The 15093-nt window shown below is 52.6% G+C and overlaps 1 protein-coding gene across 2 annotated transcripts in view; it reads left to right on the forward strand.

Moving 5' to 3' along the window:
- The window catches only part of CREB3L1 (cAMP responsive element binding protein 3 like 1), a 35527-nt gene extending 22018 nt beyond the window's left edge, over nt 1–13509 (forward strand). Inside the window, exons 3-12 of one of the 2 annotated variants that reach the window (XM_077863051.1) lie at nt 2238–2302; nt 3664–3742; nt 5456–5613; nt 6302–6451; nt 6605–6663; nt 6859–6927; nt 8718–8817; nt 9741–9867; nt 12409–12676; nt 12800–13509. In XM_077863051.1, the coding sequence (XP_077719177.1) occupies nt 2238–2302; nt 3664–3742; nt 5456–5613; nt 6302–6451; nt 6605–6663; nt 6859–6927; nt 8718–8817; nt 9741–9867; nt 12409–12676; nt 12800–12836 (1112 nt within the window). In that variant the 3' untranslated portion in view covers nt 12837–13509. Of the gene's footprint in view, nt 1–383; nt 569–2237; nt 2303–3663; nt 3743–5455; nt 5614–6301; nt 6452–6604; nt 6664–6858; nt 6928–8717; nt 8818–9740; nt 9868–12408; nt 12677–12799 lie in introns of both variants that reach the window. The other variant, XM_077863050.1, reaches the window with a different exon arrangement.
- The last annotated feature ends 1584 nt before the right edge of the window (nt 13510–15093 follow it).

The raw sequence follows: 15093 nt of genomic DNA on the forward strand, positions 1-15093 counted from the left end.
AACGCCTAGCACAGTGCTCAGCCAATGTTCACCAAGCAGCAGTCATTGCATTAATAATTGAACATTTACATCTTGTCAGGCACTTTCACAGATGAAGCAGCAAAGGCTCAGAGAGGTTAAGCAACTTACCTAAGGTCACACAGCCAGTCAGGAAGGGGTCCAGATCTACTGTCCACACCTGCTCTGTGAGCTGCTGAGTAAAGAAGGTGCCCCACCTCTTCTGGCCCCAGCCTACCCCACAAGCGCCCCTCTCTGCCCTTGCTCGCCTGTACCCTAGCATCTCTCCTCAGCCCAGTGTCGAGCAAGCAGCTCCCAGGGGGAGAAGGGCAGCAGAGCCCTCTGCTCCAGGAGTCCCCTGAGCCTGGTCCTGCCCCCTTCCCCAGACGTGGAACATGGAGCATGGGTGCTGGGACACACACTGTGCTCCGTCATGGTGAAGCAGGAGCAGAGCCCGGAGCTGCCCGTGGACCCTCTGGCCGCCTCCTCGGCCATGGCCGCCGCTGCCGCCATGGCCACCACCCCGCTGCTGGGCCTCAACCCCCTGTCCAGGCTGCCCGTCCCCCACCAGGTGAGCCTGGGGACTGTTCATGGGGCCTGAGGGAGGGAGGCAGGGGGGTGCATCTCTGTGGGAGGAGACCTCCAACCCTGCAAAGCCCAGGGTTATGTGAACCGGGAGCAATGTGGCCCTCGGGCCCTGAGGGTCAGAACTCGCAGACCAGGCCTCTGCCTACCCCTCGGGCTGCCCTTCACCTTCCTAGAGTGGGGACAACCCGCTCTAGGGGTGCTTGTGGGGTAGGCTGGGGCCACAGCACCCTCACTGTGTGCAGGAGGCTTACGGGGCCCCGGGCAGGGCTTGGCATCAGAGGCCTGGTCCAGGCTCTCGAGATGAAGATAGCACAGGTCAGAATGCTCTCCCAGAGTGTCAGGATTTTTTAAAAAGAAAGACCAAAATGAGAATATAAAAGGTGTGTGAAATTTCAATTGTATATATTTGTGAGATCAATATTTTTTACCTCATAAATTCATGCCACCTCCCATGATATATAGATCCAAACTTGACATCTGAAGAGCCTCTGAGAATGCAAGGCCCAAACTCCGGGCCCTGCCTGGGTCCTAGCTCGGGTCTCACCTGTGCTCTGGACATGTTGCCTTCTCTTTCTTCCTCAACTTTCTTATCTGTAAGATGGGGGCATGAATTGCCTCTAAGGGGCTTCTAGCCTGGAGTCTACAATATAAGGGCGGTCTTAAAATCCCTAGATTCAGGGTTTGACTGCCTCTGCCCCCTGCTGGCCACACGTCTCACCTGATCCAAGTGTATGTGGCCAAAGGCCAAGATCAGCCCCTCTCAACTCCCAGCTGCAAAAGGGGAAGATCTTTTCTTCCAAGACCATCTCCCAGACTGGCTCAGTGACTCCTCAGGCCTTGTCAAAGCAGGAAGGGAAGGCACAGCAGCAGCAGTAACAGCAGCAGCCAGAGTCTTGGGAGGTTGGGTGTGTGCCCCAGAGAAGGAACCTGAGGCCCAAAGAGTTAAGCCACTTGCCCAGAATCAATCACACAGTCAGAAATAATGAATTTCAGGGCACCTGGATGGCTCAGTTGGTTAAGCGTCCGACTCTCGATTTCAGCTTAGATCATGATCTCAGGGTCGTGAGATGGAGCCTGCTTAAGATTCTCTCTCTCCCCTTGCTCTCTGCCCCTCCCCCACCTCTCTCCCCTTCTCCCTAAACACACACACACACACACACACACACACACACACACACACACACACAGAAATAACAAACTTCATTCCAAACTCAGCCTACAAAACCTGGGAGCCCACACTTCCCACTCCAGCGAGATCACAACGCCCTTGTGGAAAGCAGAGGAACCAGAAGTTGGCATTGTCAGTAATGGGCGGTGTGACCCACCCTTCTGCATCACAGTGCCTCCTCTGTCACTTGAGGGCTGAACTGGGATGTAGACCAGGGAGTCTCCAAGGGCCCTGCCAACTTGAACCTTCTGTGATTCTTACTCATCCACCTAAATTGGAGATTCTGTGTCCCACCCACAATATCATGACCTCTCTCTTCTGGCTGTGGACCCAAAGCGGGGAGACTTGGTCCTGAAATCCAGCACCCAACGACACAGTGCCTTCCTCAAAGAAAACACCACTTAGATGCATGTTGATGATCATGTCTAAGAAATCATGCATGTACTTTTTTAAAATTCAATTAACAGCGTATTATTAATTTCAGAGGTAGAGGTCACTGATTCATCAGCCGCATATAACACCGAGTGCTCATCACATCACGTGCCCTCGGTAATGCCCATCACCCAGTTATCCCATCCCCTTACCCCCCTGCCCTCCAGCAACCTCAGTGTTTCCTATGATTCAGAGTTTATCTTTGTCTCCCTCTCCGATTTCATCTTGTTTTATTTTGTACTCCTCTGTTTTGTTTCTTAAATTCCACTTATGAGTGAAATCATATGATTGTCTTTCTCTGATTGACTTATTTCTCTAAGCATAATACCCTCTAGTTCCATCCAAATCATTGCAAATGGCAAGACTTCACTCTTTTGATGGCTAAGTAATATTCCTCTGTGTGTGTGTGTGTGTGTGTGTGTGTACACGTGTGTGTACACATCTTCTGTATCCATTCTTCTCTCAGTGGACATCTGGGCTCTGTCCATAGTCTGGCTATTGTAGACATTGCTGCTATAAACATTGGGGTGCAGGTGTCCCTTTGGATCACTACATTTGTATTTTGGGGGTAAATCCCTACTAGGCCATGCATGTTCTTGATGTTCTTTCTGGAACAGCAAATTGGAATATAAATAAACAGGAATGCACGTTTGCTTAAAACATAAATCTATTTCTGCCAGTCCCTTGCAAAAAAACCATCAGGGACTCCTTATGGTTTCAAACTTCTTTGTCTGGTCCCTTCCTATCTTCTGGGAATCTTACCACCACCCCCACGGCACCCCCTCGCCAGGCCTTCTGGCCTTGTTTCCTACTGCTCCACCCCTGACACATACCCCTCCCTACACCCTGGACACCCTGAATACTTGCAGTTTCCAGATCCGGCCGTGCTCTCTGGCCTCTGTGCCTTTGCACATGTTTTTCCCTCTGCTTGGAATTCCTTTCTTTTCACTTATCACCTGCTCTGTCCTTTATCTGGAACACTCCTACTTATACTTCAAGACTCCTGTCAAAGTTCAGCTGTTTAGAGAGCTCACCCTGAGCCCCCAGCCAATTAAGGCCTTCTTCGTCTGCACTGCTGTTAACTATTCACGGAACAGCTACAATGTGCCAGACATTACTTCTCATCCCCTCGGCAGCCCACATACCCAGGCCCATGTGGCCTTCACAGTCAGCACAGAGCAGCCTCCACCAAAACGATGGGCTTGGGCTTGGAGGCCACAGGAAGCCTCCTTCGCTAAGCTAAAGATCTAAACTACACTAACTACTTAATCATCATTCCTTTCTTTTAGATCTGACTTGGCTTCTCCAAACCTGAGAACTTGCCTCTCCTCTCCCTGGGCTGTGCCCAGAACCTTGTGTCCAGCCATCTCCTTAATTGTGCAGAGCAAACTGCCAGACTCAAGAAGGGTGGTGGGTTGAATGGCATGGTGGGGACAGCCCCAAGGGCAGCTGATGAGCTGGACCTGTCTCTTCCTCAGGCCCCAGGAGAGATGACTCAGCTGCCAGTGATCAAAGCAGAGCCCCAGGAGGTGAATCAGTTCCTCAAAGTGACACCAGGTAAGTGTGTCCAGAGAGGGACCTTCCTCTCCAGTCTTGGGCAGACAGCATCCCTACTCCCTTGGCCCAGCCCACCCATCTCCCTCAACACCCACCATCTCTCCCCAGAATATGCTTTCCTCCCTGCCCTGCACATTTTCCATCCCTCCAGCCCCCTTCTTACCCAATCGATAACTGTTATCTCTGTTATTGACACCCTCACCTTGTTTTCTAATCCCCCCCATCATTCACTAATGGAAGCCCACTCTGTAGCCACCCATGCACCCATTCATCCATCCATCTATCCATCTGTCCATCCATCCATCCATCCATCCATCCAGTAAGAGTTCACTGGGCATGTCTGGGGAAGCAAAGAGAGAAGACAGTTCCTATGCCCAAGTAGATCACAAAATAGTGAGGGCCAATTTCATAGCAGCCATCTGAGTTAAAGATGGCAGATTCCCCAGGAGGCCTTGGAAGCACATCCCCAGACCTGACAGGGGAAAAGGCAACAGAGGAAGCTTCTTGGATTGGCCAGAAGGAGAATAGGCTAATTGAATCTTTCCAATCCTACCTCACTAATTCACCAAACATTTGGGGTTTTGGGTTTTTTTAAGATTTTATTTATTTATTCATGAAAGACAGAGAGAGAGAGAGAGAGAGAGAGGCAGAGACTTAGGCAGAGAGAGAAGCAGGCTCCATGGAGGAAGCCCAACGTGGGACTCGATCCTGGGACTCCTGGATCACACCCTGAGCCAAAGGCAGACGCTAAACCGCTGAGCCACCCAGGTGTCCCAGCCAAACATTTGTTAAGCATCTACTATGTATCAGGCCCCGGGCTGAGTAGCATAAAGTTTAGAAAGATGAGTAACACCCAAGTTTCACCCTCACATTGCTCACTCCCTCACAGAGAAGATTCACAGAAGGTGGAAAGGGGCCATTGTGAAAACACATCACCTTGTAGAGTACCCTTCAATTTGTAAGGCATTTTCACATGCATGAGCTCATTGGGTTCTCACAGCTCCCTGCAGCCAATGTACCCCCTTTCGACAGGGAAGTGAGGCTTGGAGAGGTTAACAAATAGGACTATAGGTCACACACTTGGGGCGCGTGGCAGCAGAACTTGAACTCAAGCCCTCTGACTCCAGGTCCCAGGCTCTTTACATTATGACATCCTTGAGAGGCAACTCCAAGTCCAGGAAGGGAGAGAGGACTCGTGCAGGGGGCAGCCTGGGGTGGAGTCTAGAAGGATGCAGCTGTTCCTCTTGAGCCTCAGCCTGCTGTCCTGCTACGCTCAAGTTGCAAGTGGAAATCCTGGGATTGATAATGGCTAAATGTTTTGCAGTGGGGGAGAAAGGAAGTGACTAAGGCTGTTTCTTGCCCAGCCTAATCCCCATGGGTCTGGCTGTGGGCAAACTCCAGTCACCTCTGGGATTACCAAGCTGGAGGCTCAAAGGGCCCAGGCCCTGTGAAGTCAAGGATGAGGGGGGACTTCAAGAATCCGGCCTCCATGGTATCTACACCAAGGACCAGGCTTAAAGGAGCCAGGTCTCTGTGGCGTCAGACATGGGATGGCATTCAAGAATCAACTTCTGAGCTCAGAGGGGCTCCTGCTGTTACAAGGCCCAGTATTCTTTCCCCACAATGTCAGGGCTGGCTGACCTCTGATGTCCAAGCAGAGGTGGGATGCAACCTTGCTAACCTGGATTCCACCCCCCTTCCCACTCTCCCCAGAGGACCTGGTGCAGATGCCTCTGACGCCCCCCAGCAGCCACGGCAGCGACAGTGACGGCTCCCAGAGTCCCCGCTCTCTGCCCCCCTCCAGCCCTGTCCGGCCCATGGCCCGCTCCTCCACGGCCATCTCCACCTCCCCACTTCTCACCGCCCCTCACGTAAGCAGCTGGCAGTGGGCTAACCATAGAGGCAAGGGATTGAGTAAGTCCACTCTACATGAAACCAGTGGCTCTGGGGAGCCCCAAGCCTGATCCCCCATCCCCATTAAAATTCATAGAGAAGTGCCTGCCTGGCAGATGGGAGTGAGAATCTCTAAATCCTGCTTTGGGGTAAAGAGGACACAGGTAGAGAGGTCCAAGAGGCCTGTCAAACCCCCACTGTTGCAAAGTCAGGTCTAGAACTTGACATTCCTGACCTCCAGGGGGGATGGCCCAGGCTGCCTCCAAAGGAGTGCTGCTTGGAGACCCCAAAATCGCTCAAGAAACATGGAGCTAGGCCCTGAGTCCTGTGTGGAGCCTCCCAAGTGAAGACTGTTAGGGTATGAGGGGGTTGCTCTTTAGGGGCTTTGGAAAAGTAAGCTTTGAGGTTGTAGATTCCAGGATGGGATCTAGGGACACCCCCACCCCCACCCTGCAAAAGTATACTGAGTGCCCAACATGCTGGACTCCCAGCACAGTCGATACATGTTATTGGATTTAATTCAGACCCACCCTTCTTCAAATTAGGAAACTGAGGCTAGAAGAGTTGAATGCCTTCCCCAAGTCACACAAAGAGTAGTAAATGGCAGAGCTTGAATTTGAACTGGTGGCTCTCTGGTTCCTAACCATCACATCCTACTTCCCACAGAAATTACAGGGGACATCAGGGCCACTGCTCCTGACAGAGGAGGAGAAACGCACCCTGATTGCTGAGGGCTACCCCATCCCCACGAAACTCCCCCTCACCAAAGCTGAAGAAAAGGCCTTAAAGAGGGTGCGGAGAAAAATCAAGAATAAGGTAAAGCATGAGCTGGACCCTGGCCCTGCCCCTAGGACTCCCTTGGTGGATGGAAGCCTCTGCTCCCCTGCTGATGCCAGCCCTAAAATTGAGGGGGCCCTGGAAATGGCTGTGTGACTGTGGTAACCCCTGTTTTGGGGCCTCCCCCTCTAGATCTCGGCCCAGGAGAGCCGCCGTAAGAAGAAGGAGTACGTGGAATGTCTAGAAAAGAAGTAAGCATCCTGGGCAGGGGGGCAGGCCTGGGACCCACTCCCCAGGCTGCACTGCTCTCCCCAGTGCTCCCTCAAAGGGCACTGGAGTAGGGGGCTCAGGGAATAGGATGCCACAGGGTGTGGCGGACAAGACAGAAGGGGCCCTGGAAGAGTCTGGGGCCTGCCCCTGAGCCTGTGTCTGCTTGGCCCCCTCAGGGTGGAGACATTTACATCAGAGAACAACGAACTGTGGAAGAAGGTAGAGACCCTGGAGAATGCCAACAGGTGAGTGGCACCTCCTGCACACTCCCTGGCCCCCTGTCCTTCGGCCGCCAGCACCTGGGTCTGGCATAGCTTGGGAGGCAGGAGACAGGAAAGGTAACTGAGTTCAGGATGACAGGAACCCCAGAAACAGGAACCCTGGCTTCCCATCCTTCTTCCTCTGCACATAGCTCTAAACACCTGACAGGGCAGGTGAGCCACTTAAATCCGTTGATGTAGAACAGTGGCTTTCAAAGCAGGATTCCCCAGACCACCACCAGCAGCAGCCCCTGGGAACTTTTAGAAATGCTTATTTTCAGATCTCAAGCCAGGCCTACTAAATCAGGAATTCCCAGGGGGCGCCCAGCAATCTGCCTTTTAACAAGCCCTCCAGGTGATTTCAACGTACCCTAACGTTAGAACTGCTGGGGTAGGTGCTTGCCACTCAGAGCTCTTCTCACCAACAAACAGCATCAGCAACCCCTGGGGGCTTGTTAGAACTGCAGAATCTTGGGCCCCTCCCCCGATTTACAGAATCAGAATCTGCATTTCAACAAGATCCTTCAGTGATTCGCAGGCACGATTCCCTTTGAGAAACCTCAGTATGGAGCCAGCTAGCAGCAGCCTGGGCTTTTTAATCCCACTCTGCTGTTTTTTTCGATTGGGGAAAATTGTGAAACCTCTCTGGGCCCCAGTTGCTTTGTCCAAATGGGGATGATAGAAGCCCTACCTCACAGGATTTGGGGCCCAGCTCTGTGCTTGGCATTTAAGGATACTCAATTCATGTTAGCTTTTCTTCTTTTTTTTTTTTATGGTTATTCTGAATTCTTGATAGTGCCTAGCAATGAGCCCACAGTAGGTCTCTAATAATTATTTGCTGGGGTAATTTAAAATGACAGGCGACAGCTGGTATGTAGCAGGTGCTCAACAGAAGGCTTTTTCCTTCTTTCCTTCCTTCTCCCCCAGCCTCTCCAGCAGGATCCAGCCACTCCCCCGATTGACCTGGAGAATGCCCCCCACTCAGGGAAGGGGGGCGGGAGCCCGCACCCCTCACCCCTCTACCTCTGGCCCAGATTCCACTCTGGCCCAAAATAGGGCCAGGCCCTTGGAGCTATTTCGCCACCTGCTGTACATTCTGGTAACTGCAACCCCACTGCCCGGCTAGGTGGAGGAAAGAGACCATTAAACTGTTGTTTGCCAAGCGTGGGCTGAGTACCCCCCTGTGTATGCCCCCAGAGAATTCCACCTTGGGTGGGACCCGGTCCTCGCCCTCAGGGAGCCCACAGTTAGTGAAGGAGACTGACGTGGAAATGCATGGATATAAACGAAGTGAGGCTACAGATGCTGTGATAAAAGCAACAGCAACAAGATTAACAAAAATGGTAGCTACCATTTACCGGACCCTCACTATACACCAGACAGCTGCCAGGCATAGCCTTTCTATCAGCTCTGGGAGATATGGGGTACAAAGAAAGGAAAGTCTATGTAGCCCTGGCTAGTGTAAGTGAAGAAAAAGGTGACCTCGGCCCAGGTGGGGCAGACACTCCTCCCCAGCCCACTTTGGCCAGGAGCCTCACAGGCACACCTGAGCTCCCACAGACTGACCCAGCGATTCACCACGAGACAGGCCCCAGTTCCCCAAGCCACACCACAGAGAAGCCAAGAGGGAGGTAATCTTTTCTGTCTTGACTGAAACGAGCTCCTGGTGTGGAAGTGAAGTCTGAAGCCAGCCCAGGTGCTCCCTGGGAGAGCTCCAGGAGGCAGAGATGCCTGCTGGGGCAGAGCCTGCTGGGTGACCACTGTGCCCTCCTCAGGACCCTGCTCCAGCAGCTGCAGAAACTCCAGACTCTGGTCACCAACAAGATCTCAAGACCTTACAAGATGGCCGCCACCCAGACTGGGACCTGCCTCATGGTAAGTGCTGCACAAGTACGAGTCTTCCCCAGGCTGGCTTTCTAGGAAGGCAGGCAGAGCTTTGAGGGATTGGTAACATCACCAGGGCACACCATCCTAGTGCCTGGCGAGCTGGCTCCTGCAGACCCCAGCTTCTCTCCCCAAGCCCATGGAGCCTTCTAGAACATGCCCATCCCTGACCAATTCTAACACAATGTGGATGTGTAGTGACTTACATGAACCCAGCTAGGGGATAGCAAGGCAAGTTCCTTCAGGAGGCAGCTTCTACACCCTGCGGGGGGAAGGGGCTTAGGGAGACACAAGGAAGTACGGACTTGGTTCTTGCTTTCTGGAACAAATAGTGAGAAGGAGGCTGAGTAAATCTCTAGAAACCCAAAAGAATGTGCAGGGTGTGGCTCAGGCATCCACAGGTCCCTCTTCCACTCTGTCCTGGAAATGTGCAGCCTACTGCCTCCCGGCTAATGGCTCCTCAGGCCCTCTGAGATCCTAGTGCTGTCAGGCAGTTACAATGTGGGCAGGGCTTAGTTCCAGCTGTGTGACCCTTAGCTCCTCCTGCTGAGAATCTGGTGTGATGCTCTGTCCCCCATCCTTGTCTCCTCCTAAAAGCCCCCACCTACTCCTTTCTTCCTATCCTGATTCCTCTACCTTATAGGTAATAACTGTGTTACCACTTCCCTCCTTTTCTAATGCTGACTGTGGTGGCCCCCCACCCTACGATGGGCTGAGATGGCCTGAGCAGCCTCCTCCACCTTCTCCCTAAAGGGTGGAAGACCCCACATCTAGGAGGTGGTTGGCTCTGGGTGCTACTTTCTTGGAAAAATATGGGCCTTTTATACCTATTGATTTTGGGGGAGAAGGATTGGGGATGGCCAGGGTTGCACACCCCCCACATCTGCTCTGACCCCCACCCCCTCTACTACCAGGTGGCAGCCTTGTGCTTCGTTCTGGTGCTGGGCTCACTTGTGCCCTGCCTCCCTGAGTTCTCCTCCAGCTCCCAGACTGTGAAGGAAGACCCCATGGCCACTGACAGCGTCTACACAGCCAGTCAGAGTGAGTGCCTCCTGAGCCAGGCTACCTTCCCTCAGTCTCAACTTCGGGGCAAAAGCCAGATAAAAGAGAGGAGGCCGGCTTCCAGGTTGGCAACATCTCATTCGACCTCTTCATTTTGCAAATGGAGAAACAGGCCCTAAAGGGTCTGTGATTTATTCAATGTTCATTGTGGAATTGGGACCACAATGCAGGCTTCCCGATCCCAGCCCACCCAAGAGTGGCCTGCGGGGGTGGGGGTGGTTTAGGGGATAGTGGGAATGTTCCCACCCTGCCCTTTCCCACCGCCCCACCCCCAGGAATTACAGTAGCTGTGGTTATGGGCATCTGCTAGAAACGATTAGTATTTCACACCTGGGACAACAAATGAGTTGAGGTTCCAGCGCCCTACCCAATAAGCTGGTGGTGACTGTCCGAAGCACCGTGTAAGGAGAGCCAGGATCCACTGGTAGTGTCAGGCGTGTGCAGAGGAGGGGCAGTTGTGGTTGCAGGCTCAGACCTTTACCATCCCCTGGGTGACTGTGAGGTACGGTGCTTAAAGAGCATTGGGCCTCAGAGTTGGTCATGCCTGCCATCACCACTTGCTGACTGCGGGACCTTGGGCACATGTCTTGAGCTCCCTACGCTTTAAATGTCTTCATCCAAAAAACAGGAGTTACAGTTCTGCACTCACTGAGCGTGGTTGTCATCACAACCAAATGGCATGATGCACATACACTCTTAGCACAGGGTTCAGTACACAGCAGGCGCTTACTAAAGGAGCACATTCCCTCCCTTTTTGAAGACCTCACAAGAGGAGAGAAGAGAGAGACAATATGTGGGCGGCAAGGAGAGAACTGGTAGAGGGTGCGGCAAAGAATAGTATGGATTTCCAGAGGCAGAAGGGACTTCAGGTAGACCTACAGAGGAACTTCCTCCCTGGGAAAGAATTGTCTGGCAGGGCAGGAGGAGGAAAAGGAAACGGATGGGAGGTCAAAGAGGGAGGAGACAGCAGGAATAGGGCTCAGGAGGGATAGGCAGGGAGAATGAGCTAGACCAGCAGGGCCTTCAGAGGTGGAAGGGGTGGGGAGGGTTAGAGGAAAAGGAAGTGGAGGCGTTGAGTGGTTGACTGAAAGCCACTCCCAGGACATGTGTGGCCAGAGACTCTTCTTCAGGACAGTTGCTGAGGGAGGTGGGGTGCAGGGGGTGTGAGGCCTTGAGAGTCATGAATTCATTCTCCAAAGCCAGAGAGGCCCTCTTCCGGTGAATTTGGAGGAAGAGAGGGATGTGGAAGGTGGAGGCCATGTTGATGGATGAAGCCAGAGTCTGAGGAAGTGAGGGGATGAATGAGCTCCTTGGAGTGAGTGCAGTGGGTTGCAGACTCCCAGTGTGCACCTGTGGTAGGACTTGGCTTCTAGAGCTGGCTGGCTTTCAGAGCAGGTACATTGCTCAGTTGCAGGGAGTGCCCTTTACACAGACTCTTAGGTCATGGCCTGAGGGCAGGAAGGTGGTGGTAGATCCTGGAGCCAGACGGACCTGGGTTTGCCTCTGGCTTCCAGCATAAGCCCAAGTATCTGATAAGCTGGAAACTCAGTTACCTGTTCTATAAAACAGAGCTAAAAATATCTCCTTCCCAGGACTTTCAGTGAGATATGAGTGATTTGATATGCAGGTCAAAGGGCTTTGCACAATGCCACGCACAAAGGAGATATCCAACAGATGTGTTTTCTTTTCCTTCATTTTCCAGAAGGACACACTAGGGCCTAGAATGGGGAAGGGGGTGGGCAAACTCCTGGGTGGCTCAGTGGTTAAGCGTCTGCCTTTGGCTCAGGGCGTGATTCTGGAGTTCTGAGATAGAGTCCTACATTGGGCTCCCCACATGGAGCCTGCTTCTCCTTCTGCCTATGTCTTTGCCTCCCTATCTTTCTGTGTCTCTCATGAATAAATAAATAAAATCTTAAAAAAAAAAAAAAAAAGAATGGGAAAGGGGGTGCCTGGGTGGCTCAGGGGGTTAAGCCTCTGCCTAGCTGTTCCCTCCCACCCCCCCTTTACTCCCCCAAGACTCCTTGCTCACCGGGAAATCTGCTTCTCCACCCCCCCCCCTTGTGCTCTCTCTTTCAAAGAAATAAAATCTTCACCAAAAAAATTTAAAAATAAAAGGGAAGAGATTGATTCAAGTTCTCACAGAAAGTGAGTTAGTAGAAGCAGGATCAGAACCCAACTCTCAGATGCCCACCCTGGTACCCAATGCTTAGGAAGAACTACTTTCTCCAAGTTCTTCCCTAAACAATTTTCAATCACTTTCCCCAGATTGTCTCATTAAACCACATTTCTATGAGGTTGGCCCTAGTATCCCTATTTTACAGATGAGCAAACTAAGGCTCAGAAAGGTTAAAGCAAAGGCCTGACTCACCTGAGGTCATACCAATTGGAAATGTTAGAACTGGGGCTCAACAAACTCAGGCCTGTAAAGTTGCAGGGCCCTCATCCCTCACTGTTGGGCTGGGAATGTGGCTGGGAGCGGGGAGCCTCTGCACTGAAGCTCACCATGAGTTCTCTGTCCAGTGCCCTCCCGGAGCCTCCTGTTCTATGACGAGGGGGCAGGCTCGTGGGAGGATGGCCGCGGTGCCCTGCTGCCTGTGGAGCCCCCAGATGGCTGGGAAATCAACCCCGGGGGGCCGGCGGAGCAGCGGCCCCAGGACCACCTGCAGCATGACCATCTGGACAGCACCCACGAGACCACCAAGTACCTGAGTGAGGCCTGGCCAAAAGACATCGGTGGAAACGGCACCAGCCCCGACTTCTCTCACCCCAAGGAGTGGTTCCGTGAGAGGTAAGTGGTTGGCCCTTTGCCATCCCAGGGTCCCAGGCTCCACCCACATTCTGCTCCAGCATGCAGAGAGGTGAGAAGCTCCTCACTGGACAGACTCACCCCAGACTTCTGTTCTCTTTCCAGGGATCTGGGCCCCAATACCACCATCAAACTCTCCTAGGCCGCGCCAAGACCCAGGACACAGGACCTACCCTCTGGCACCCAGAAGAGGGATTGTCTTGCTCTCTAACCCGGATCCAGCTTGTACCCCTGTCCCCTGGGCTCCCACCCCAGGAGAAAGGGTTCCACTTCTCCCCAGCCCTATCTTTGCCCCAATCTTTACCAGGGCCCCTCCTTTCCCCACCACATTTGGACTCTTCCCTTGGGCCGACCACTCTGTTCTCACCCCTCCCTCCCACAGTCATCCGTCCTTCTCAGATAAACCACTCACTGGGCTAACCCCCTCCTTTCTCATCATGACCAACACGACCACTGCCTGCCCGCCCCCTCCCCGCAAACACACCCACCAACATACCGACACACCCCCCCACCCCCGCCCCACTGTACAGAGACCAAGAACAGAAATTGTTTGTAAATAATGAACCTTATTTTTTATTATTGCCAATCCCCTAAGATATTGTATTTTACAAGTCTCCATCCTCCCTTCACCCCTCCCTTGTTTTATATTTTATAAAGTTAGTGCGGGCTTTGCTGTTCCCGGGCCCTCATCTGGCCTCCCCCTGCCGCCGCCCAAACCGCCAGGCCTTTTTAATTGCCAGACTGCTTCATCCATCAGCTCAGCACATGCTTTAAGAAGGCAAAAGTAAAAAAAAAAAAAAAAGATGCAGCATCAATTCCTGACTTTGTGCCTTTCTTCATGGAGGGGGGTGACCAGGACCTGGGGATAGGCAGTGAAAAGGGGAAGTTGATTTTATGTCCTGCGAGGGGCTCATTGGAGAGGGCAGGGGTGAAAGGCATTTCTCCCAGGCTCCCTCTTCCCTCTGGGCGCAGGATTCAAACTAGACAAAGGATTCTGCTATAATGTCCCCACCCTGCGGCCCCTCCTCCTGCGCTGCCTATGGAGGTAGAGAGGCCTGGCAGCCAGTCTTGGCCTTTGGGGATGCCACCTGCAAGCATCAAGCACCTGCTATGGACCAGACCCTGGGCCAGACACCTTCTGGGCAGTACCCAGCTTGGTCCTCCTGAGACCCACCGCATTTCAGCTCTTGTATCCTCGGCCTCAGCTGGGTCAAAAGTACAGACTTCACGGCAGGAAGAGCTGTGCTCGACTGCTGGGGCTGCCACTTACTAGCTGTGTGTGGTAGGCATCCAAGCTTCCTGCCCCCCAGGCTCCCCCCATTGCCTCCACCACACACATCTATTTAATCCCCCCCCACTAGGGTATGCAGAGGACTTGTAAATATAAGGGGATGTCACTCCCATAACTAGGTGACCTTTTATTGCAAAAGAGACTTAGCAGATGTCATTAAGGTCCCAAATCAATTGATTTTGAGTTAATCAAAAGGGAGGTGATCCTTGGTGGGTCTGGCTTAATCAGGTGAGAGCCATTTTAAAAAGGGATTGGGCTTTTCCTGAAGAAAACAGGCTTCTGCTGCCTTGAAGCAAACAGCCATGTGTGAACCGCAGGGAGGGGGCCGCCTCCAAGAGAGCTGAGGGCCTTGGGGCTAGAGTGGCAAGGCCCTGAATTCCACCAATGACCTCCACATGCCTCATCCCGGCTCCAGAGAGACCCCACAGGGCCAACGAGGCTGTGCTGACTGCGAGCCACAGAAACCAAGATCATACATATGCTGTCACAAGCTGCCACGTTTGTGGTAATTTGTTACACAGCATAAGAAAGTAAAATGCTTTTGTGAGCTGAGCCTCCATTTCTCCATTTGTAAAGCAAGGACGTAACACCCAAGGCATGAGGTGGTTGTGGGGATTTAATAAATTATGTCAGGTGCTTAGAATAGGGCCTGGCCTGTGGTGACTCCAAGAAAGATGAGCTGTGCAATCAGAAACAGTATCAATCAGCGTGCTAAGGGCCAAGCGAGGGGTGCTGTCATAGCACAGAGGAGGGTACCTCACCCAGACTTGAGGGCTTCCTGGAGAAGGTGACATGGACTGTTGGAAGCAGGCAGGAGGCAGAAAGGGGTATTCCAGAAAGAAGGTGAGCAGCTCGAGCAAAGGCCTTCAAGATGAGAGAGAGCAGGAAAACTTCAAGAAAATGCAAATAGTTTAGAAGAGCCAGATGGTAAACAGCAAGGATGCAGAGAGCTGAGGCCAGAGGGTGATCAGGGGCCAGATCCCAAGGGGCCTAGAATGCCTTCCTAAGGCATCTGGACTTTATCAGGCAGGCATGATACTTTCCTATTCAGAAGTGGTAGGACAGTGCCTACACCAGTTGCCCACCAGAGGAAAGGCTGGACAAGACC

The sequence above is a fragment of the Canis aureus genome, chromosome 21 (assembly GCF_053574225.1).
Source record: "Canis aureus isolate CA01 chromosome 21, VMU_Caureus_v.1.0, whole genome shotgun sequence".
NCBI classification, from domain to species: Eukaryota; Metazoa; Chordata; class Mammalia; order Carnivora; family Canidae; genus Canis; species Canis aureus.